At 40.4% G+C, this 23,559-nt stretch overlaps 1 protein-coding gene across 2 annotated transcripts in view; it reads right to left on the reverse strand.

The window, feature by feature from the left end:
- USP32 (ubiquitin specific peptidase 32) overlaps nucleotides 1–17,383 on the reverse strand; it is a 210,352-nt gene extending 192,969 nt beyond the window's left edge. For both annotated transcript variants that reach the window (XM_082603170.1, XM_082603169.1), the window contains exon 1: nucleotides 17,238–17,383. In XM_082603170.1, coding sequence (XP_082459296.1) covers nucleotides 17,238–17,295 — 58 coding nt within the window. In that variant the 5' untranslated portion in view covers nucleotides 17,296–17,383. The remainder of the gene's footprint in view (nucleotides 1–17,237) is intronic.
- Nucleotides 17,384–23,559: the final 6,176 nt, after the last annotated feature.

Below are 23,559 nucleotides of genomic sequence, written 5' to 3' on the forward strand. Positions count from 1 at the left end.
ACCTGAATAGACAACGAATCATCCCAAAATTGAGGCGGTGGACTTTGCGAGCAACTGTAGACATGGGGTTTGCTTTCTGCATCTAATTTGTTCCTGGCTTTATGTTTATCTTAGTTTAATATTTAGAGTTTATTATCATTGGTAGATTTCTTTATTGATTTGGTTGCTCTCTTCCTCCTTTTTTTTATATATATATATATACTTTTTTCCTTTTTCTCTTTTTGTGAGTGTGTATGTGTATGCTTCTTAGTGTGATTCTGTCTGTATAGCTTTGCTTTTACCATTTGTCCTAGGGTTTTGTCTGTCCTTTTTTTTTTTTTTTTTTTAGTATAGTTTTAGCGCTTGTTTTAGTATAGTTTTAGCGTTTTTTTTTTTTTAGTATAGTTTTAGTGCTTGGTGGATTTGTTTTTTGGTTTGGTTGCTCTCTTCTATCTTTCTTCCTTTCTTTTTTCTTTTTTTTTCTTACTTTTAAATTTTTTTATTTTTAATAATTATTTTTTATTTTAATAACTTTATTTTATTTATTTTTTCTGTCTTTCTTTTTTTCTCCCTTTTCTTCTGAGCCATGTGGCTGACAGGGTCTTGTTGCTCCGGCCGGGTGTCCGGCCTGTGCTTCTGAGGTGGGAGAGCCAAGTTCAGGACATTGGTCCACCAGAGACCTCCTGGCTCCACGTAATATGAAATGGCGAAAGCTCCCCTAGAGATCTCCATCTCAATGCTAAGATCCAGCTCCACTCAACAACCAGCAAGCTACAGTGCTGGACACCCTATGCCAAACAACTAGCAAGACAGGAACACAACCCGACCCATTATCAGAGAGGCTGCCTAAAATCATAATAAGCTCACAGACACCCAAAACACACTACTGGACACAGTCCTGCCCACCAGAAAGACAAGATCCAGCCTCACCCACCAGAACACAGGCACTAGTCCTCTCCACCAGGAAGTCTACACAACCCACTGAACCAACCTTAGCCACTGGGGTCAGACACCAAAAACAACGAGAACTACGAACCTGCAGCCTGTGAAAAGAGACCCCAAACACAGTGAGTGAAGCAAAATGAGAAGACAGAGAAACACACAGCAGATGAAGGAGCAAGATAAAAACCCACCAGACCAAACAAATGAAGAGGAAATAGGCAGTCTACCTGAAAAAGAATTCAGAATAATGATAGTAAAGATGATCCAAAATCTTGGAAATAGAAAGGAGAAAACACAAGAAATGTTTAACAACGACCTAGAAGAACTAAAGAGAAAACAAACAATGATTAACAACACAATAAATGAAATTAAAATTCTCTAGAAGGAATCAATAGCAGAATAACTGAGGCAGAAGAACGGATAAGTGACCTGGAAGATAAAATACTGGATATAACTACAGCAGAACAGAATAAAGAAAAAAGAATGAAAAGAATTGAGGACAGTCTCAGAGACCTCTGGGACAACATTAAACGCACCAACATTCAAATTATAGGGGTCCCAGAAGAAGAAGAGAAAAAGAAAGGGACTGAGAAAATATTTGAAGAGATTATAGTTGAAAACTTCCCTAATATGGGAAAGGAAATAGCCAATCAAGTCCAGGAAGCACAGAGAGTCCCATACAGGATAAATCCAAGGAGAAATACATCAAGACAAATATTAATCAAACTATCAAATATTAAATACAAAGAAAAAATATTAAAAGCAGTAAGGGAAAAACAACAAATAACATACAAAGATATCCTCATAACGTTAACAGCTGATCTTTCAGCAGAAACTCTGCAAGCCAGAAGGGAGTGGCAAGACATATTTAAAGTGATGAAAGGGAAAAACCTACAACCAAGATTACTCTACCCAGCAAGGATCTCATTCAAATTCGTTGGAGAAATTAAAACCTTTACAGACAAGCAAAAGCTAAGAGAATTCAGCACCACCAAAGCAGCTTTACAACAAATGCTAAAGGAATTTCTCTAGGCAGGAAACACAAGAGAAGGAAAAGATCTGCAATAACAACCCAAAACAATTTAAAAAATGGTAATAGAAACATACATATCGACAATTACCTTAAATATAAATGGATTACATGCTCCAACCAAAAGACATAGACTGGCTGAATGGATACAAAAACAAGACCCATATATATGCTGTCAACAAGAGACCCACTTCAACCTAGGGACACATACAGACTGAAAGTGAGGGGATGGAAAGAGATATTCCATGCAAATGGAAATCAAAAGAAATCTGGAGCAGCACTTCTCATATCAGACAAAATAGACTTTAAAATAAAGGCTATTAAAAGAGACAAAGAAGGATGCTACATAATGATCAAGGGATCGATCCAAGAAGAAGATATAACAATTGTAAATATTTATGCACCCAACATAGGAGCACCTCAACACATAAGGCAAGTGCTAACAGCCATAAAAGGGGAAATCGACAGTAACACAATCACAGTAGGGGCCTTTAACACCCCACTTTCACCAATGGACAGATCATCCAAAATGAAAAATAAGGAAGCACAAGCTTTAAATGATACATTAAACAAGATGGACTTAATTGATATTTATAGGACATTCCATCCAAAAAAAACAGAACACACTTTCTTCTCAAGTGCTCATGGAACATTCTCCAGGACAGATCATATCTTGCGTCACAAATCAAGCCTTGGTAAATTTAAGAAAATTGAAATCGTATCAAATATGTTTTGCGACCACAATGCTATGAGACTAGACATCAATTACAGGAAAAGATCTGTAAAAAATACAAACACATGGAGGCTAAACAATACACTACTCAATAACGAAGTGATCACTGAAGAAATCAAAGAGGAAATTAAAAAATACCTAGAAACAAATGACAATGGAGACACGACGACCCAAAACCTATGGGACGCAGCAAAAGCAGTTCTAAGGGGGAAATTTATAGCAATACAATCCCACCTTAAGAAACAGGAAACATCTCGAGCAAACAACCTGACCCTGCACCTAAAGCAATTAGAGGAAGAAGAACAAAAAACCCCCAAAGCTAGCAGAAGGAAAGAAATCATAAAGATCAGATCAGAAATAAATGAAAAAGAAATGAAGGAAACGATAGCAAAGATCAATAAAACTAAAAGCTGGTTCTTTGAGAAGATAAACAAAATAGACAAACCATTAGCCACACTCATCAAGAAAAAAAGGGAGAAGACTCAAATCAATAGAATTAGAAATGAAAAAGGAGAAGTAACAACTGACAATGCAGAAATACAAAGGATCATGAGAGATTACTACAAGCAACTCTATGCCAATAAAATGGACAACCTGGAAGAAATGGACAAATTCTTAGAAAAGCACAACCTTCCAAGACTGAACCAGGAAGAAAGAGAAAATATGAACAGATCAATCACAAGTAATGAAATAGAAACTGTGATTAAAAATCTTTCAACAAACAAAAGTCCAGGACCAGATGGCTTCACAGGCAATTTCTATCAAATATGTAGAGAAGAGCTAACACCCATCCTTCTCAAACTCTTCCAAAATACAGCAGAGGGAGGAACACTCCCAAACTCATTCTACAAGGCCACCATCACTCTGATACCAAAACCAGACAAAGATGCCACAAAGAAAGAAAACTACAGGCCAATATCACTGATGAACATAGATGCAAAAATCCTCAACAAAATACTAGCACACAGAACCCAAAAGCACATTAAAAGGATCATACACCATGATCAAGTGGGGAATGAAAGGATTCTTCAATATATGCAAATCAATCAATGTGATAAACCATATTAAAAATTGAAGGAGAAAAACCATATGATCATCTCAATAGATGCAGAAAAAGCTTTTGACAAAATTCAACACCCATTTATGATAAACACCCTCCAGAAAGTAGGCATAGAGGGAACTTACCTCAATATAATACAGGTCATATATGAAAAACCCACAGTCAACATCATCCTCAATGGTGAAAAACTGAAACCATTTCCACTAAGATCAGGAACAAGACAAGGTTGTCCACTCTCACCCTATTATTCAACATAGATGGAAGCTTTAGCCACAGCAATCAGAGAAGAAAAAGAAATAAAAGGAATCCAAATTGGAAAAGAAGAAGTAAAGGGCTTCCCTGGTGGCACAGTGGTTGAGAGTCCGCCTGCCGATGCAGGGGACGCGGGTTTGTGCCCCGGTCCGGGAAGATCCCACATGCCGCGGAGTGGCTGGGCCCGTGAGCCATGGCCGCTTAGCCTGCGTGTCCGGAGCCTGTGCTCCGCAACGGGAGAGGCCAAAACAGTGAGAGGCCCGTGTACCATTAAAAAAAAAAAAAAAAGAAGTAAAGCTGTCACTCTTTGCAGATGACATGATGCTATACATAGAGAATCCTAAAGATGCTACCAGGAAACTACTACAGCTAATCAACGAATTTGGTAAAGTAGCAGGATTCAAAATTAATGCACAGAAATCTCTTGCATTGCTATATACTAATGATGAAAAATCTGAAAGAGAAATTAAGGAAACACTCCCATTTACCACTGCAACAAAAAGAATAAAATACCTAGGAATAAACCTACCTAAGGAGACAAAAGACCTGTATGCAGAAAACTATAAGACACTGATGAAAAAAATTAAAGATAATACAAACAGATGGAGAGATATACCATGTTCTTGGATTGGAAGAATCAACATTGTGAAAATGACTATACCACCCAAAGCAATCTACAGATTCAATGCAATCCCTATCAAACTACCACTGGCATTTATTACAGAACCACAACAAAAAATTTCACAATTTGTATGGAAACACAAAAGACCCCGAATAGCCAAAGCAATCTTGAGAAAGAAAAACAGAGCTGGAGGAATCAGGCTCCCGGGCTTCTGACTATACTACAAAGCTACAGTAATCAAGAGAGTATGGTACTGGAACAAAATCAGAAATATAGATCAATGGAACAGGATAGAAAGCCCAGAGATAAACCCACGCACATATGGTCACCTTATTTTTGATAAAAGAGGCAAGAATATAAAATGGAGAAAAGACATCCTCTTCAATAAGTAGTGCTGGGAAAACTGGACAGCTACATGTAAAAGAATGAAATTAGAACACTCCCTAACACTTACACAAAAATAAACTCCAAATGGATTAAAGACCTAAATGTAAGGGCAGACACCATCAAACTCTTAGAGGAAAACACAGGCAGAACACTCTATGACATAAATCACAGCAAGATCCTTTTTGACCCACCTCTTAGAGAAATGGAAATAAAAACAAAAATAAACAAGGAAACCATAAGCAAGATGAAAGACAACCCTCAGAATGGGAGAAAATATTTGAAAATGAAGCAACTGACAAAGGATTAATCTCCAAAACATACAAGCAAGTCATGCAGCTCAATATCAAAAAAAACAAACAACCCAATCCAAAAATGGGCAGAAGACCTAAATAGACATTTCTCCAAAGAAGATACACAGATTGCCAACAAACACATGAAAGAATGCTCAACATCATTAATCATTAGAGAAATGCAAATCAAAACGACAATGAGATATCATCTCACACTGGTCAGAATGGCCATCATCAAAAAATCTACAAACAATAAATGCTGGAGAGGGTGTGGAGAAAAGGAAACCCTCTTGCACTGTTTGTGGGAATGTAAATTGATACAGCCAGTATGGAGAACAGTATGGAGGTTCCTTTAAAAACTAAAAATAGAACTACTATACGACCCAGCAATCCCACTACTGGGCATATACCCTGAGAAAACCATAATTCAGAAAGAGACATGGACCACAATGTTCATTGCAGCTCTATTTACAACAGCCAGGACATGGAAGCAACCTAAGTGTCCATCGACAGATGAATGGATAAAGAAGATGTGGCAAATATATATAATGGAATATTACTCAGCCATAAAAAGAAACGAAATTGAGTTATTTGTAGTGAGGTGGATGGGCCTAGAGTCTGTCATACAGAGTGAAGTAAGTCAGAAAGAGAAAAACAAATACCGTATGCTAACACATATATATGGAACCTAAAAAGAAAAAAAAAAAAGGTTCTGATGAACCTAGGGTCAGGACAGGAATAAAGACACAGATGTAGAAAATGGACTTGAGGACACAGGGAGTGGGAAGGGTAACCCTGGACGAAGTGAGAGAGTGGCATGGACGTATATACACTACCAAATGTAAAATAGATAGCTAGTGGGAAGCAGCTGCATAGCACAGGGAGATCAGCTCGGTGCTTTGTGACCACCTAGAGGGGTGGGATAGGGAGGGTGGGAGGGAGACGCAAGAGGGAGGGTGTATAGGGATATACTTATGCATATAGCTGATTCACTTTGTTATGAAGCAGAAACTAACACACCACTGTAAAGCAATTATACTCCAATAAAGATTTTTTAGAAAACTAAAAATTAAAAAAAAAAAAAGTTTGCATGCCACAACTAAGGAGTTGGCAAGCCACAACTAAGGAGCCCACAAGCCCCCACTAAGGAACCAGCGAACCGCAACCAAGGAGCCCGCGAGCCGCAACTAATGAGCTGCCTGCCACAACTAACACCTGGCGCAAACGAATAAATAAATAAAATAAATAAATAAATAAATAAATAAATATTTAAAAAAGGAATCTACTAGTCCTTGCATATAAGGTCATGTTTCTGTTTTCCTTCGTATCTTCTATGGAGTGCTTTGTGGATTCATGTAATTTTAGTATAGAGCCAGTTTTTAACCCAATTTTAAATGTTTATATTCCTGGAACATTTAAATATTTGCATAAATATCATGAAACAACCATAATTTATCCTGTAAAAATACAATTTACCAGATTATTACTACTAGCTTTATTCTGTGAGCGTTCTCCTTTATTCAAAAGGCACTAAGTTGTCCCATTCATTCAGTCAACATTTTAATAAGCCCTACCAGGCACCTTCTAGACCCCAGAGTTCTCATTCTGAAGGATTTCAGAACTCAACATAAAGTAGAGGAGACAGCCAATTAAACCAGCAGCTATAATGCAGTGGGATAACTACTACAATAAAAGCATATTACAGCAGGAGAGAAAGTCGGAGCAGTATCAGGGAAGGCTTCTAAAAGGACTTGATGCCTGGGTTTAGTTTTGATGGATGAGGATCTAGTAAGGCAGATGGTTCAGGGAGAAAGATGTATGTAAATTCATTGATGAGCATGTGCTTCATGCCAGCCTCTACGTCAGCTTCTAGAAATGAAAATAATACATTGACGCTAATTCAAGATACTAGTAATCTTCTCAAGAATTTACTTCATAGAGAAAAGGCTTAAAATTTGGTCTTAAAAATGAGTTCACACTCAATTTTTTTTTAATGAGTTCACTGTGCACAAAAAAAGTAAATATTGCGTGATTCTATTCATACGAGACTCAAAAATAAGCAAAACTAATCTACAGTGATAGAAGTCAAAACAGTGGTTACCTCTGAAGGGCAGTATCAACTGGGAGAGGTTAGGAGGGAACCTACTGGGGCTGTGGGAATGTTCTTTATCTTGGTTTTGCATGGTGGTTACTTGGGTACATACCTAAAATTTCATCAAGCTGTACAGTGAGATTTTGTTGTATGTAAGTAATGAAGGGGGGCATTCCCAGATCTAGGAAGCAGCATTTTCAAAGGCACAGAGTATTCAGACAAGGACCAAATCACAGAAACTACCAGGGCTTGCCATGCTAAAAAGACTGACATCAAACCATGTGTACCTTCCACTGAAAGGCACTTGAGTAAAATGACCAGATGTATATTTCAGAAAGACTATTCCAGATGTATAATGGATTGGAGGGGTATGAGACTAATAGTCCAGGGGACAGATGAAGCCCTTTTCTAAGGCAATGACTTTAAAGGTGGAGAAGAAACAGAAGATAATATGAAGGTAGCACCAAAAGGACACTGTGACTGATTAAATGTGAACAGAGGAAAGAAAGAGTCTCAACTGATGACTAGGTTTCTGGCTTGGGCCCGAAGCTGCATTTAGTTTTGGAGTCTACTGAAATAATATAAGAAACATGCTCCACTCAAAATGGAACATTTTTCTATGAGATGTTATTCATTGCCAAGTGTTCATTCAGTTGATGTCCTATTTTCCTTTATTATTTAAATATATTTGCTTGGAACTTCCCTGGTGGTGCAGTGGTTAGAAACCTGCCTGCCAATGCAGGGGACGCGGGTTCGAGCACTGGTCCTGGAAGATCCCACGTGCCACGGAGCGACTAAGCCCATGCACCACAACTACTGAGCCTGCGCTCTGGAGCCCACGAGCCACAACTACTGAGGTCCATGCACCTAGAGCCCGTGCTCCGCAACGGGAGAGGCCAGCGCAATGAGAAGCCCGCGCACTAGCCCCCACTCGGCACAACTAGAGAGGGCCCACGCGCAGCGACGAAGACCCAACACAGCCATAAATAAAAATTTTTAAAAATAAATATATTTGCTTGGCAATCATCTGTCAACTTCAGTTTGAATCTCTATGGTACCAGCAATGTGACAATATAAAATGTTTCCACCATTAGGTAATTGCTCCTTACTACACCTCTAAGCCTACAAAGAATAAGCAATTTGTCCCTCCATAATCAGCTGTAAAGAGGTATTCTCAAGTCAGCATCTCTGACAAAATGAATAACTTCTGATCTATAAAACTCTATACAGTGAAAGATTTCATTTATAGATGCTTACATAAACTAAAGAATCTCTAAACCAAATTTATTAATCAAACAACTGTTCCAAACCCACCACAGCTTCCTACCACAGCTACTCACCAACAGATTCCAAAACCAACTTTAAAGCAGAGCCAAAAATGACATAATAACATGCCTGATACAACTAACCATTTTTTAAAAGTAAAAGATGCATTTAAATACATATATACTATAGATAAGAAAACATGAGTTTTAAGCCTCTGGGCGCACATACATGAGCACACACACATATCCGAACCAATTTCCCTCTAAAAATTCAATGTGGTTTTTAGAAAAGATTGCTTTGATATAAAATTCACTCATTCAACAAATATGTATTGATTAGCTAATGTGTGACAGGCACTGTGCAAGTGCTAAGGATACAGCAGTGAGTAAGACAATTCCCCACCCTCATGGAGTTTTATACCCTAGTGGTATATGATCATGAAAACTGTATTCTGTGGCAATGTCTTCCTCCTACCCCAGTCTCTAAGTGAACACTGCAGTGAATCTGCCCTGAGCCTTAAATTAAGATCCACACGACTGAAGATTAAGTATAAGGATTATTAAAAAGGAACTTCAAAATAACTAGTTGGTAAAAGCATGGAAGGCCTCTCGGAAATTAAAAAGTAGAGATATAAGAATTATTTTTAAAAAAGCACCAGACTCGGGACTTCCCTGGTGGTCCAGTGGTTAAGACTCTGTGCTTCCACTGCAGGGGGCACAGGTTCGATCCCCGTCCACTGCCTGGCGGGCGGGTTCAATCCCTGGTCAGGGAACCAAGATCCCGCAAGCTGCGCGGTGGTGTCCCACCAAAATGGAAGGGTAAATCAAGAAAGAGGAAACGAAGAATACAGACAACAGGATCCAACACAGGACAGCGAAGGAAATCCCCAGAATAATGCTGAGGAAGATCCCAGGATGGCAGCTATGCTTTAAGCACAAAGGCAAAAGGTACAGATTGGAGCAGGCCAGAAAGTTCCAGGAAAAGTTTTTTCTAATATGGTGAACTGAGTGAACACCTGATGCATATTAACATATGGAGTAGGGACTTCCCTGGTGGCACAGTGGTTGAGAATCCACCTGCCAATGCAGGCGACACAGTTTCGATCCCTGGTCTGGGAAGATCCCACATGCCGCAGAGCAACTAAGCCCATGCGCCACAACTACTGAAGCCCACGCTCCTAGAGCCTGTGCTCCACAACAAGAGAAGCCACTGCAGTGAGAAGGCTGTGCACGGCAACTAGAGAAAGTCCACATGCAGCAACGAAGACCCAACACAGCCAAAAATAAATAAATAAATAATTTTTTTAAAAAACAAAACATATGGAGTAGATTTAACATTTGTTGGTAACTTTGGCGGTTGAATTATAGTAAATAGAAACCTAAGCAAATAATATAAAAAGCAATTATTAAAGGAAATATTTAAGAGGAAATCAAGTGTACAGGAAAGGAAAAGTAATCCTAGTATATTAAATAGCTTAGCTGTGAACAGCATTTACAAAGGCCTAATTATGTAAACAGCGAACAATGATCCCTAACCAAAATTAAAACATGCATATACTAAGATAAGGAAATGGGAGGATAGGAGCACGTGTGTCCTTTGAGGACTGGTAGCAGTATAGAAAAAGAGCCAAGTCCTCATCTTTAATAGTGGGAACACAATAAATACTCCTTAAATGGAAAAAAAAAGTAGCAATACAAGCATATAATTTCAAGACATAAAGACCAAATTAATAAATTTAGGGACTTTCCTGGTGGCGCAGTGGCTAAGAATCCGCCTGCCAATGCAGGAGACACAGGTTCAAGCCCTGGGCCGGGAAGATCCCACATGCCGCGGAGCAACTAAGCCCCTGAGCAACTAAGCCCCTGCACCACAACTGCTAAGCCTGAAACCTAGAGCCCATGAGCCACAACTACTGAGGCCACGTGCCATAACTACTGAAGCCCGCATGTCTAGAGCCTGTGCTCCTCAACAAGAGAAGCCACAACAATAAGCCCACGCACAGCAACGAAGAGTAGCCCCCGCTCGCCGCAACTAGAGAAATCCCACGTGCAGCAACGAAGACCCAATGCAGCCAAAAATAAATAAAATAAATAAATTTTTAAATTAAAAAAATAAAATAAAATAAATTGCTTCAAAAAAATCACTTTATGAGCCAAATTATTAAATATTAAGTATTACTAAAAGACATTCTTAAGTGTTCATAAACATAATACTTACCACCATACTAGTCTCTCAATGACTACTCAGGACTTTACATTATTAGGTATGAACTTAAATATCTGAACTAAACAGACAAAATTACATATTACTTTTAAGGCTCCCATGTTTTTAACTATGATTCAAAACCTTTAGCAATTTTTTTCAAAGATTTTCAAAGCTGATGAAAGGCAAAGAAATTCTGAGATGGATTGCTCAGTATACTCAATCCCTGTCAATACTCCACTCTTTACCCCCCAACCTCACAAACATTATGCAGTTCTCCAAATCTTCTCTCCATCATTTGTATATTCACCCAGTCATGCAATATTTGCTGAGCACAAGATACACCAGGCACTGAACCTATCTTGGCAGTGGGGATTCAGCATCATGACTGACGATAAACATGATAATCGCAAATTATGAACTATACAGAATAGTGCAATACTGACAGAAGACAACTTCATATAAGACGATAAGAAAAGGCCAAGCTGAGGCAACCAGAGTTAGGACTTCAGGTATGAAGAATGAGCCAGACATGTGAAAATGTATAAACAGCCTTTCCCGACTGAGAGGAAAACAGCCTGAGAAGAAAGGAATGACAGGATCTGATTTGAATTTTAAGATTACACTGGCCACTGTGTGAAACTGGGAAACCACTGCATGGTATCTTAGCAAGAGAGGATGGCAGCTGGGACTAGAGTAGTGGCAGTGAAGATGAGAAGTCAACAGACTGGACTGGATACCAAACTACATGACTAGGCAACAGACTCAAACTGGGGATAAGAGGTTAGGTCAGACTGTGAAAGAGAGGAAGTAAGGATGTCTATAGATTTTCGGCTTTACCCACCATGTTGGAAGAGTGGTGCCATTTACTGCCACGGGAAAGACGAGGAGAGGCCTAGCTTGATAGAAGGGCCTTTTCACAATGCAATCTCTCTAGACTCTTTTACAAGTCATTAGGAAAAGGCAAGACACCACAGCAAGCCTTGAAAGTTTTTTCTGCAAGGGGTAAGATGCTAAGACATTCTAACTTTACAGAAATGAAAGAGGAGAACTTCCTCTGTAAAACCTCATTTTAGCATAGATTTGCTCTTAATGCAGTCCAGTTATCAAGGACTCCAACAACCATCAATTTTCCTGAACCTTGTTCCAAGATAGTGATAAACCTGGGATTCCTCTAAAGTAAAAAGAGCCTTATGTTAATATTAAATCCCTAATGAAAACGGGGTGACAAGGGAAAGCCTTCATCTTTGAATAGATGGGTCTTCTAACAGACAGGTCTCTGACTATAACAGTAAATACCATAAAGCTAGTTTTATCAGGCTTTTGGGTCAGTAATTAACTATCCACCTCTGACCTCCAAGAGCTCTTTATTATTAGAAGAAAGGAAAGAGGCTGAGTGGGTGGCTCAATTTAAACACAAATATCATGAAGCCCAAAAGGTAAAAGCAGAAGCATAAACAAGCCCTGAAAAGAGAAGCCATGCTTTCTAGAAACAGTATGGAAAGAACTGTCAACAAGAACCTACTGTATAGCACAGGGAACTCTACTCAATATTCTGTAATAACCTTAATGGGAAAAGAATCTGAAAAAGAACAGATATATGTATGTGTATAACTGGATCACTTTGCTGTACACCTGAAACTAACACACTGTAAATCAACTATACTCCAATATAAAATAAAATTGTTTAAATAATTTTTTTAAAGTTTAAAAATATTAAAAAAAAAACTGTCAGTCCCATCTTAGCCTTCTCAGTACTACTATCAAACCACCAACTTTTAATTTATAAGTAAAAACCTCTTTACCTCTGCAGCTGTTTAACATTGGAGCTTCTAAACTCTCAGCATTAATCTCTAGTGCTCCAAAAACAGATTTTCTATAGCCACAGCAAGAATAATAATCACTTCCCTAACTTTTCCTGGGACCTATCATAAAATCAAGTGCCAAAATTCTTCCCTGTCTCCTGAGAAAACACCTGGCTGTTGGTTGGTCACCACACTCCCAAGTCTAAGTGACTTACACATCTTTCTGGAAGGCAACCCTGAATGCTGTCACTGTGAAGTCTCACTAACCAAGCACGAAGACAAACAATGAACAACAAACAACAGCTGTCCAGTTTGGTAAATGGGGAGGCCATTAACCATCAAGTGATGTCACCTCATTCTGCTCATTCCCCCCATATCCAGGGTTCATTGGTGTATTTATCTCCTCTTTGTCACTGACACTTCATATGGAGTGTCAAACTGGAGATTATGAAGAACAGAACCTTTGTAACTACTTAGGTGACTACATATAAGCAGACTAATTTAAAATTGCACCATTTTTCTCCTTTACATATAATAACAGCTGGCGAGGCATACTTGCAAAAGGCTTGACCCAAACCTACCATTCCACACTAATGCTAGAGCGTTCACTGGTAAATTTAGCAAATTTAGATGAAGGCAAATTAGTGCTTTAATAAAAGAGAATAGTGCATCCCAGAAGGTACCACATGTGAAATTCAATTTCCATTTATACAATGATATTTTATACTAAACCAGTTAACATCACATCATAGGTAGTATAATACTAATGAAATTTTAATATTAATACTACAAAACATGGAGAATAAAATTTTGGTTGGGGAGTCAATGTTTTAGAGCATATTAGGGTTGGTGGATAAGCAAAATGAAAAGTTCTGAAATCCTCAACTATTACATGCCTAATTATTCCACTAGCAAACACAACAACCTTTAAGTGACTAGGAAATTAAATTCTTTAATAAACAATTAATTGAGCACATACTATGAAATGAGTAGTGATATGGCACTTCCAGATCACCAAATACTCCCACACACACTCCACATTCCTACAGCACTCCCTTCTATAGCACTGGAGCACTTAATATACTGCATGTTAATCATTTATAGATTAAATACATATATACTACTTTTTGAAAATATTATGCCCATTAATCAAAAAAACACAAAAAAAGAATCTTAACATAGAAGTTCTGATATTTTATTCCCACTTGCCATGGACAGTCCTACACACACCTTACAATATATACTGTACACTTCGGTGGAGATCATCCACCCAGGCTATAGGAGAGGGGTCTTAGTCATCTCTGTTTCTTCAGTGTCTAAGTCAGAGACAGCGCTCAGTAAAAATTTGCTGAATGTATGAGCAAAGAGACACTTGAAAACGTGAATCCACAACATAACTTTTTGACATCAGCCAGCTGCTTAGTCTAATACAAGTGCCAAATTCTACTTAAAGAAAGGGATTAGAAGAAATTTACCTACTGTATTTTATTACTACAATTTAAAAGCTAAGGACAATTTTAATTCAGTCAATTCTTACTTTAAAAAAAAAAAGCCTTATAATTCTGTTTCCAGAATGGTGCAAGGAAGGAAGAGAGGAGGAGGAAGAAAGAATTAAAGAACTGGAGATTTTTTAAGGTTTCTTGAGAGTTCTGAAATGCTCTAAACTGCAATTCCTTTCATTCAACGTTTTTTTATTGCTATGTTCCAAGCACTTAGAATACATTTTTAGAAATACACAGCCACAAACTTAAGATGCAATAAGGAAATGAAGTAAAGAGATGAAGAATTTAGATGCTAAAATTCTCACTATCCATAAAGTACAGTAATACTGTACTTCAGAAAATACATGCAACTGAACCAGAGTCAAGCCTTCAAAGGAAAGCTTGTGTTCTATTTAAGAAAGATAGATACAAGCCAAAAGTAAAAGCTACCACTAATACATCTCCCTTAAAGAAAAAAAAAAAAGTTAAGGTATATTTTAAGGAAATTATTAATTTTTATTAAACTGATATACAGTGTAGCTAAATTAGTATGCAAAACCAATCTTTCTAATTTCTAGAGCTTCTGAAATGTAAATGAGAAGTCACTAGCCTGCCCTTTCAGTAGGAGTTATCTGTCACATAACACTCCATTTCCAAGGCCCCATTTTGCAAGATAAACTGCTTGTAACTCCGTATTTGTAGGTGGCAATATGTACTTGATATTTTTTAATACTATCTAATTGTGGTTAGGCATTATTTAGTGCTCAGTACTTTTAAGTAAAGCCAAGCAAGTAGGTATTTCAGTAGTTTATCAAGCTTGCTTTTTACTCGCACAATGATTCATATAACACACCATGTGTATTTGTCCAATCCTTTCCCCCTTCCCATTCACCTTATACAATATAAGCAAGCAGCTAAGACTAAGGATGGAAGTTTCAGTACCTATTTACATTATTCACATGCCCCAAAAAAGTTCTCAAACTATTTTCTAGCTCTATCAAAAGCTTTAAAATTCCTTCTATAACCTTACTAAAAAAAATTCTATATCAAAATCTGACATTTACTAGTGTAAACAGTATCATATTCAAAAGAACTACCCACTTCATAAAAGAAAGAGCTGCTGGTTTACATTTAGAAATGCTATGTTATCAACTTGCTTCTCTTTCTTGCCTTAGTTTTCCTCTGCAGCAAAAATGATAAAACATAAATTCATTCAAACAACAGTTAAATAAGGTTTTAACAAATATTTTGCTACCTCTTCAAATATATGCTTTAAAATTCAACAAGCAGACACTTCCTAACAAATTGAACAAATACCTTCGGTCAAATCACTTTAAAATACACCAACTATTAATTTCCTTTATATTTACAAAGGTAGAATCTTAGTTTTATATGAAAGTAGGCAGGCTAGAGTTGGATAAAAGTTTAATTTCAGAATTCCTTAATGTCAGCTAAAACACCCTCAAACTTAAGAAACTAAACGCTGCTAAACCTTGAAGGTGAATTCAGTTTGACTGATGTCCTCTTTCATGCCATGTAAGCCACTGCCTAATTGAGGCCAGACCTGTCAGGTTCAACAGCATCCCAGAAATGACTAGCCTTCTAGAGCTGGAAACACATCAAGAATTTGGAGTATTTCTCATATTGAAGAAAGGAAAAAAGTTCAAGTGAGATTGTCCCTAAGAACAATCAGTATACTGTTCCACAGGGGGAAAAAAAAAAAAAAGACCTAAAAAGCATACTTTTGTTATTCTGGTCAGTCCACAGGAATATATCAAAATTCTGTATCTATTTCCAGGTGATGGCCCACTGAACTTACCCCTTTCCTTCCTACACATGAACAAGAGTTCACTATTAAATTCTCATTTTGAATGCCTGTCTTGTAATCTAGATTTTTTATTTTATATCTTTAGCTACTAAAACCATCACCTGGAGCACGGCTGGTTTCTTGACTTAGAAACCTGTTACCAATAATGCCTAGCACCTAAGCTGCTTAATGTTTTTCACTTCTTACCAAGAAAATCCATTAAATGTCGAAAAGAAATAAATACAAGCAAGCGCGCACGCGTGCGCGCGCGCGCGCACACACACACACACACACATTGAAATCCCAGTCATGAAAAATTAAGTCACATTCCGGCCATAAACCGTGCAATAGACACTTCGAGTTAGCGTGTGCCTTAGTGATCATGGACAGCGGTATCAGAGTAAGTGATAGGGGGTTGGAGGTGGCTGACAACATACAGTGCATCAGAGCCAATAAGCAGCAGGCTAGGACTGACAGCAAGGCCGGTCTCTAAAGGGAGCTATAACACAATATCAGAATGCTGGATTTCCGAATGCCATTTCATGGGGAAGGAGGGGATGAGAACTGGGGATCAAGTGCAGTGAAAGGCTCTGACCAATGTCTGAGGCGATGAAACCGAAGACAAGATCTTCTGGCAACACCAGCTGTCCAGTCTCATCTCACCTCAAACACAACTCAATTTCAGGTCGTTCTTATCAAAGTCAGCTGCTCAAAGGGTGAGGGGGTGGCAGGCAGGGGATGGTGACAGCCCCCAAGAGACTGCCAAAAGCCCTTGGAAAAGGCAGAGACACTACAATTGGAAGGGGCTTGAAGGGGCTTCTACTTCGCAAAAGGAGGGCTTTGCAGCCGCCTCCCCTCTCCCTTTCCAGCCGGGGTTGTTAGGTAGGAGGTTAGGATATTGCTGGAGGGTTTATGAAGGAGTGATAGGAGAAAATGGCAGTAAAGGATGAGGGGGGCTGGAAGGGCTGGTGCCACCCAAGAAAAGGGGGGAGGAGGAACTTCCCTGGACACATCCAGGATAACAACGCCACCACAGAGCAAGGGCAGTGCCCTGCTAGCGCCTGACACCCCTCTCTCTGGGAAAGCTTCGCCCCCGTCCACACGATCCCAATCCCCAAACACTGCTCCCACCCGACTCTTCTGCCCCACGGTATCCCCATCGTGGCCTCCTTTCCCTTCCGCCTCAGGCCCCACGCCCTCAAGCTCCCCTCCCCTTCCCCGGTCACCCACCCTCAGGGCAGCCCGTCGCCGGCCTCCCCGGCAGCTCGCCCAGACCCCTCCCCCCTCACCTCTCCTCAGCGCCTCCTCGTAGCTGAGGAATCCGATCCGTGACTCCTTGGCGCCCATGCTCCCCTCATCCCCTCGGCTGGGGGTCGGAGCCCGATCTCGCCCCCACCCCCCTCCCGCCTTCTCCTCGGCGTCCCGGGCAGACGGTGTTAGCGTCCCCCAGCCTCCTCCTCCCCCAACACTAACAAGTGCGGCTTCTGCCCCGGCGGCTCCTCCCGGCCGCCGCCACCGCCTCCATGCCGAATCACGTGACCCGCTCGCACCCCGCCCCCTTCCCCTCCCTCTTACTCCGCCCTTCTCCTCTCTCCTCCCCTCCCTTCCCTTCCCTCCTCACGCCCTCTTCCCTCCCCCGCCTCCCGCCTGCTCCGCCGAGGGTCACCTGACCCGAGGCCGGGGACTGTTCCGGGTAATGGCCGCCAGGGACCACCCACCCCGCCCGGCCGCGCGCAGGGGCGTAGGGGCGGAGCCAGACCTCGCGCGTAACGTATCATCGCCACCTTCTGGCCAATCCGAAGCCGCGAGGCCCAGGAGCCTCCGCCCGCCTGGGGGGCAGTGACTTCCGGGGCGCTCGAGGCAGTCGTCCCGCCCACCCGTTCTTGCGCTCGCTGGGCGGGGTCGGAGCCCTTGAGTGTTGGTCTGGCCTGGGCCCAGACGCATCTTGAAAGAGAAATGGAATCTTAGGGTGCCGGGGTCCTAGCGGTGCGGTTCGTGAGAGAAAGGAGCGGGCAGACGGTGCATTCCTAACGTTAAGGACATTTTTGATTGGGAGGGAGCTGTGAAAGGAAAGGAGACTCTCAAGGATTTCATGTCACCAGAGAATTCTTTATCCTAGTGGGGCGATCCTTAAGGAAAGCGAATGTTGTGACAAAGTTGAGAAGATCTTCCTTTTCGCGTTACCCCATCCCCCATCCCAGTTGAAGCTAGATTTCCTTTCACATACGCTCAGCCAGCCGGCCCTGGGCGCACCTCCTGCTCTGAGCCTGCTTCGTGTACACAGGCTTTGGAAGCTGTTAATGCAAAGGCTTAGCTTGCTGATCTGCAAGAGTTGCTCCCTGCCAGAAATGTGGGAGTTACAAGACTGATAACAGCGTTTCTTACGCTTTTTTTTAATTATTAGTATTTTTTAATTGTGGTACGGTATAAGAGAATTGGCCATGCCAACCATTTTTAAATATCTCAAGAGCAGAATTATACAGTACTTCCCTTTTTGTGACTGGCTTATTTCACTTAGCATAATGTCCTCAAGTTTTGTCCGTGTTGCAGCACAGTATCAGAATTTCCCAGGTTTACCATATGACCCAGCAATTCCACTTGTGAAATTATACCCAAAAGAATTGAAAACAGGGACAGGGACAGATATTTATACATCTGTGTTGATAGAATATGATTCACAGTAACCAAAAGGTAGAAGCAGTTCGCCCATCGACAGATGAATAAATAAATACAGTATATGCGTACAATGGAATACATTCAGTTCCTTGCTTTTTTTAATTCAGTTTGCTTTCGTTAGTCTTCACCCTGAAAGCCACAGCAACAAACTTCTGGATAAGGAAACACAACCATTTATTTGAAAAATAAGCCTTTGGATTAGATTAGACTCAAGGTGCTACTTAGGTAATTGAGGGGCAACAAAAGGATTTTTAGTTCCTAAAGCCAACATATTATAATATGTCCTGCTAGAGAGAGAAGGTAATAACTCTTTCTCTACTCATCTTTCCTGGCAGACTAGATCAGCGGCGTGGCATTAGTCACAGTGCTGCCCTTTCCAGTTCACTGTGAGGTAGTTCATTTTAAGGCCTCAGATTAGTTTCACTACTAAAAGGCCATGAGTAAGGGGGTTGGGAATGTACTTCAAAGCCTTTAATTTCCGGGTGATTAGTTTGGCATAGACATAAGTCTCCAGACAAAACAACTCAGTCATCTTCAGCCTGCAGTTAGATTATAGTAATTAATGGGAAGTGAATCTTAAGAAAGGGCTCAGCTGTGGAGATAGGACCCTCAAGAGTTTAACTGCAACATGCCTTGGCATTATTACTGTCCTAAATAATCAGTACCTAAAGGCGACCTTGCTGTACGAAGGACAGACCTGGGTGATTATCTACCCTCTTGATTTACAGTAGAATTGGAAGTAAATTGTTTTATCTCTTTGTAGTACTTGCCCCGCTTGAAAGGTAGGATTGGGTTGGAATTAATCTATCTCATGAAATAGTAAATCATTACAAAATACTCAGGAAAGAATAGAAGATAAACTATATAATGAAAGATTTAAGAGCAGTACTAATACACAAGAACTTTTAAGATTCCCTCCTTGGTTTTAGGCCCAGCTTCCCCTAGAGCCATAAAAAATTTCACCCCATCACAGAGTTTTTACCATGGATTAAGCACAACTCAAAATTATGGGTTGAGGTAGAAAACTAGGAAGTACTATTTCTCCCTTGTCTGAGTTAAATTAAGCATATTATTGAAGTCAGTGAAGCAGATAGTTATGTCTGATGAGAATTTTAAATGTTATGCAGGGATTAAAACCTGCCTTTCGGTTTGTATTACATGGTATCAGGCAGTCAAATGTTAAACATCCCTCTATAACTTAAAATTGATACAGCACTTAAGTTTGATGATGTAGAAAATCTAAAGCCTACCTGCCATGCTGAAAGGAATTCTATTAATCATTTAGTTTGTTCAGTTTCATCATCTTTCACTTCATCCATTGAAGAGTTAACCAGCCCCCTGACTTGAAGCTTTAGGTCGCACTTGGGCAACCGTTGCTTTAACTATGATTACATGTCTGTGAAAGAGTTATCCATACGAAGATGTAAAGCATGGGAGATTGGTATGTAATTTCTACTTCCAGTTGGGCAATCCAAATGACAGTGTTCCTCAGTTTATATTCCCAGAGAATTGACATAGGAATAGGATACAGTCATTTTAGTACTTACCAAAGAAGCTTAAGTCACAGACAGGGAGGTCAATACAATAAAGAAGGGGTGGAACAGCACCTGACTTTTGTATAATTGGATTGCCACAAAGTGAGGCCAACACTGTAGGAAGTATGACTCTATAATAAGAGAACTGATTTTCCAGAATTAGGGACTTGTTACCTTATGGTGACACAATGTGAAGTTGTGGTCACCATATATATGTTTTTTGGGGGGCTGTGCTTCATGGCTTGCAGGATCTTAGTTCCCCAGGGCCACAGCAGTGAAAGCACCAAATCCTAACCACTGGACTGCCAGGGAATTCCCTACTTGTATTATATTTTTATTTAAAGCATTTTAAGTTTTTTGGGTTTTTTTAAAATAAATTTATTAATTTATTTTTGGCTGCGTTGGGTCTTTGTTTCTGTGCGTGGGCTTCCTCTAGTTGCGGCGAGCGGGGGCCACTCTTCGTTGCGGTGTGTGGGCTTCTCATTGCCGTGGCTTCTCTTGTTATGGAGCATGGACTCTAGGCACGCGGGCCTCAACAGTTGTGGTACACACACTCAGTAGTTGTGGGTCACGAGCTCTAGAGCACAGGCTCAGCAGTTGTGGCACACGGTCTTAGTTGCTCCGCGGCATGTGGGATCTTCCCTGACCAGGGATCGAACCCGTGTCTCCTGCATTGGCAGGGAGATTCCTAACCACTGTGCCACCAGGGAAGTCCCTTAAGCTATTTTTTAATGAAAATAATATCACTCATTGTAAAAAAAATTTTTCCATCAGTACAAAAGTGTATCTAAAACAAAAGATCACACTCCCTGCTTCACCCAGTCTCATTCCTTAGGAGTGTTTATCTTTCCACTTTTCTGTGACTATACCCACCATATTTTTCATGAATATAAGATATGCATCTATACTCCCTTTATTTTTACACATATTTTTCAGTCTACCTACTGATCTGCAGTTTCTTTCTTCCCTTAATAGAATATCCCAGACTGCTTTTCATCTCAGCATACAGATCTATCTTATTCTTTTTAACAGAAGCATAGTATGCTGTATTTAATGTATAATTAACCAGTTACCTATTGATGAACACTAGATTGTTTCAAGTGTTTCAATATTACAAATACTGTTGCAATAAACATCCTAGTACATATATCCTTCTTTACATATGTGAGTGTATCTGTAGCTGGAAGTTCCAGAAGTGGAATGGCAGAGTCTGAGAGTATGCACCTTTTAAGTTTTAATAGATGTTGCCAAATTGCCTGCCTAAAAAGTTGGATCAATTTACATTCTAATCTAAACAAATAAAATAAAAATAAAATTTACATTCTAATCAAGAGTATCTGAGAAAGCCAGTTTCTCCTCACCCTTGCTAACATTAATATCAAGTTAAGCTGATTTTTGTTATTACCGTTTACCTATTACAAATCCTATGAACAAAGAACTGAACCCCTGCTTTTCTAGACATGAAATTCATTTTCATTTTAAACCTGGACAAAATATTTGAAGAATGACTAAAGCGATGTCATTCTCTAATCAGCAATTAGAGATGTTTCTCTTTCCTATTTATCGTTCTGAAAAAGGTGCCTAGGGCTTCCCTGGTGGCGCAGTGGTTGGAAGTCCGCCTGCCGATGCAGGGGACGCGGGTTCGTGCCCCGGTCCAGGAAGATCCCGCATGCTGTGGAGCGGCTGGGCCCATGAGCTATGGCCGCTGAGCCTGCATGTCCGGAGCCTGTGCTCCGCCAACGGGAGAGGCCACAACAGTGAGAGGCCCGCATACCACAAAAAAAAAAAAAAAAAAAAAAAAAAAAGGTGCCTAGGGGCTTCCCTGGTGGCACAGTGGTTAAGAATCCACCTGCCAATGCAGGAGACAAGGGTGTGAGCCCTGGGCCGGGAAGATCTCACATGCCGCGGAGCAACTAAGCGGGTGCGCCACAACTACTGAGCCTGCAAGTCACAACTACTGAAGCCCGCGAGCCTAGAGCCCGTGCTCCGCAACAAGAGAAGCCACCACAATGAGAAGCCTGCGCACCGCAACAAAGAGTAGCCCCCACTCTCAGCAACTAGAGAAAAACCCGCGTGCAGCGGTGAAGACCCAATGCAGCCAAAAATTAAATAAATGAATAAACAAATAATTTTTTTTAAAAAGGTGCCTAAAATTGGCAAGGTTTCGACAGGGCCCATCCCCTAAGTGCTTCCAACTCACAAGATAACTAAAAGCTAAAACTGAGAACGGGAAAGAAGTACAACATTCAGAGTGAGGGCCTTTCACTTAGACCTACTTTAGAAGTTTTCTTCTGTCTTAACCACAGTCCATGCTTGGCGAACATTTTACCCTACCCACTGAACCTGTGTGTAGATGTTTTGCCTTTATAATGCTCCTCTGTTGCCCTTCTCCACCCCACCTGCAATTAACTTGTATTTGTGTCTTTTTTAAATTAATAGTTTACAAATGTTAGGCAATGGGTCTTAAGGACAGGACCATCAGTGGCTGCTTTTTCTTGTCAGCCACTGAAAAACCAATCAGCTTCCTTTTAGTCCTCCTCTGATCTCCTTATTCCTTCCCATATGGCAATTTCATTGTCCTCTTAGGCCAGTCTTTTCCAGCAAAATTGGAACTACAAGTTTGAGAATAAGTCCATTAATTGAATTCCACTCAGCAATTAAAACATAGAATAATACAGAATCCAGCTCTGAACAGATAGGATATACCTTACTTCAGTTTCTAGGTTCTAAATAGCTTTGTCAAGTCATCCAAAGTCCAGCTTATCAGTCTAATACCTTTCTTAGATATCTGAGAAATGCCAAATGTACCTTTGACTTTGATTTCTTCATCTAGTAGATGAGCAATTTAAACTCAGTCAGGCTTTTCTCAAGTCTTAAATTCTATGATCTTACTACCTCTTGAAATGTACATTCTCTTGCCAGCTCAGATCTGGTCTTTTGGGGGGTTGTTTGTTCGTTTGTTTAATTAATTTATTTATTTGGTTTTGGCTGCGCTGGGGCTTCGTTGCTGCGTGCGGGCTCTCTCTAGTTGCGGCTACTCTTCGTTGTGGTGCACGGGCTTCTCATTGCAGTGGCTTCTCTTGTTGCGGAGCACAGGCTCTAGGCACGCAGGCTTCAGTAGTTGTGGCACACAGGCTCAGTAGTTGCGGTGCACGGGCTTAGTTGCTCCGCTGCATGTGGGATCTTCCCGGACCGGGGCTCGAACCTGTGCGCCACCAGGGAAGTCCTCAAATCTGTTTTTATTTTTAGTTCAGGCTGAGTTTTTTTCTCACATGGCTAATGAATGCAATGTTTTTATTCTGTTTCCCACCTTTTACTGAACTCCCAGTCTGCTGTTTGTCTAACTGTCCTCCATCTCTTGAGGCTTCCTTTTGATCAATAACTTATTATTTTGATGGAG

The sequence above is a fragment of the Mesoplodon mirus genome, assembly GCF_964341445.2.
Source record: "Mesoplodon mirus genome assembly, chromosome: 18".
Classification (NCBI taxonomy): Eukaryota; Metazoa; Chordata; class Mammalia; order Artiodactyla; family Ziphiidae; genus Mesoplodon; species Mesoplodon mirus.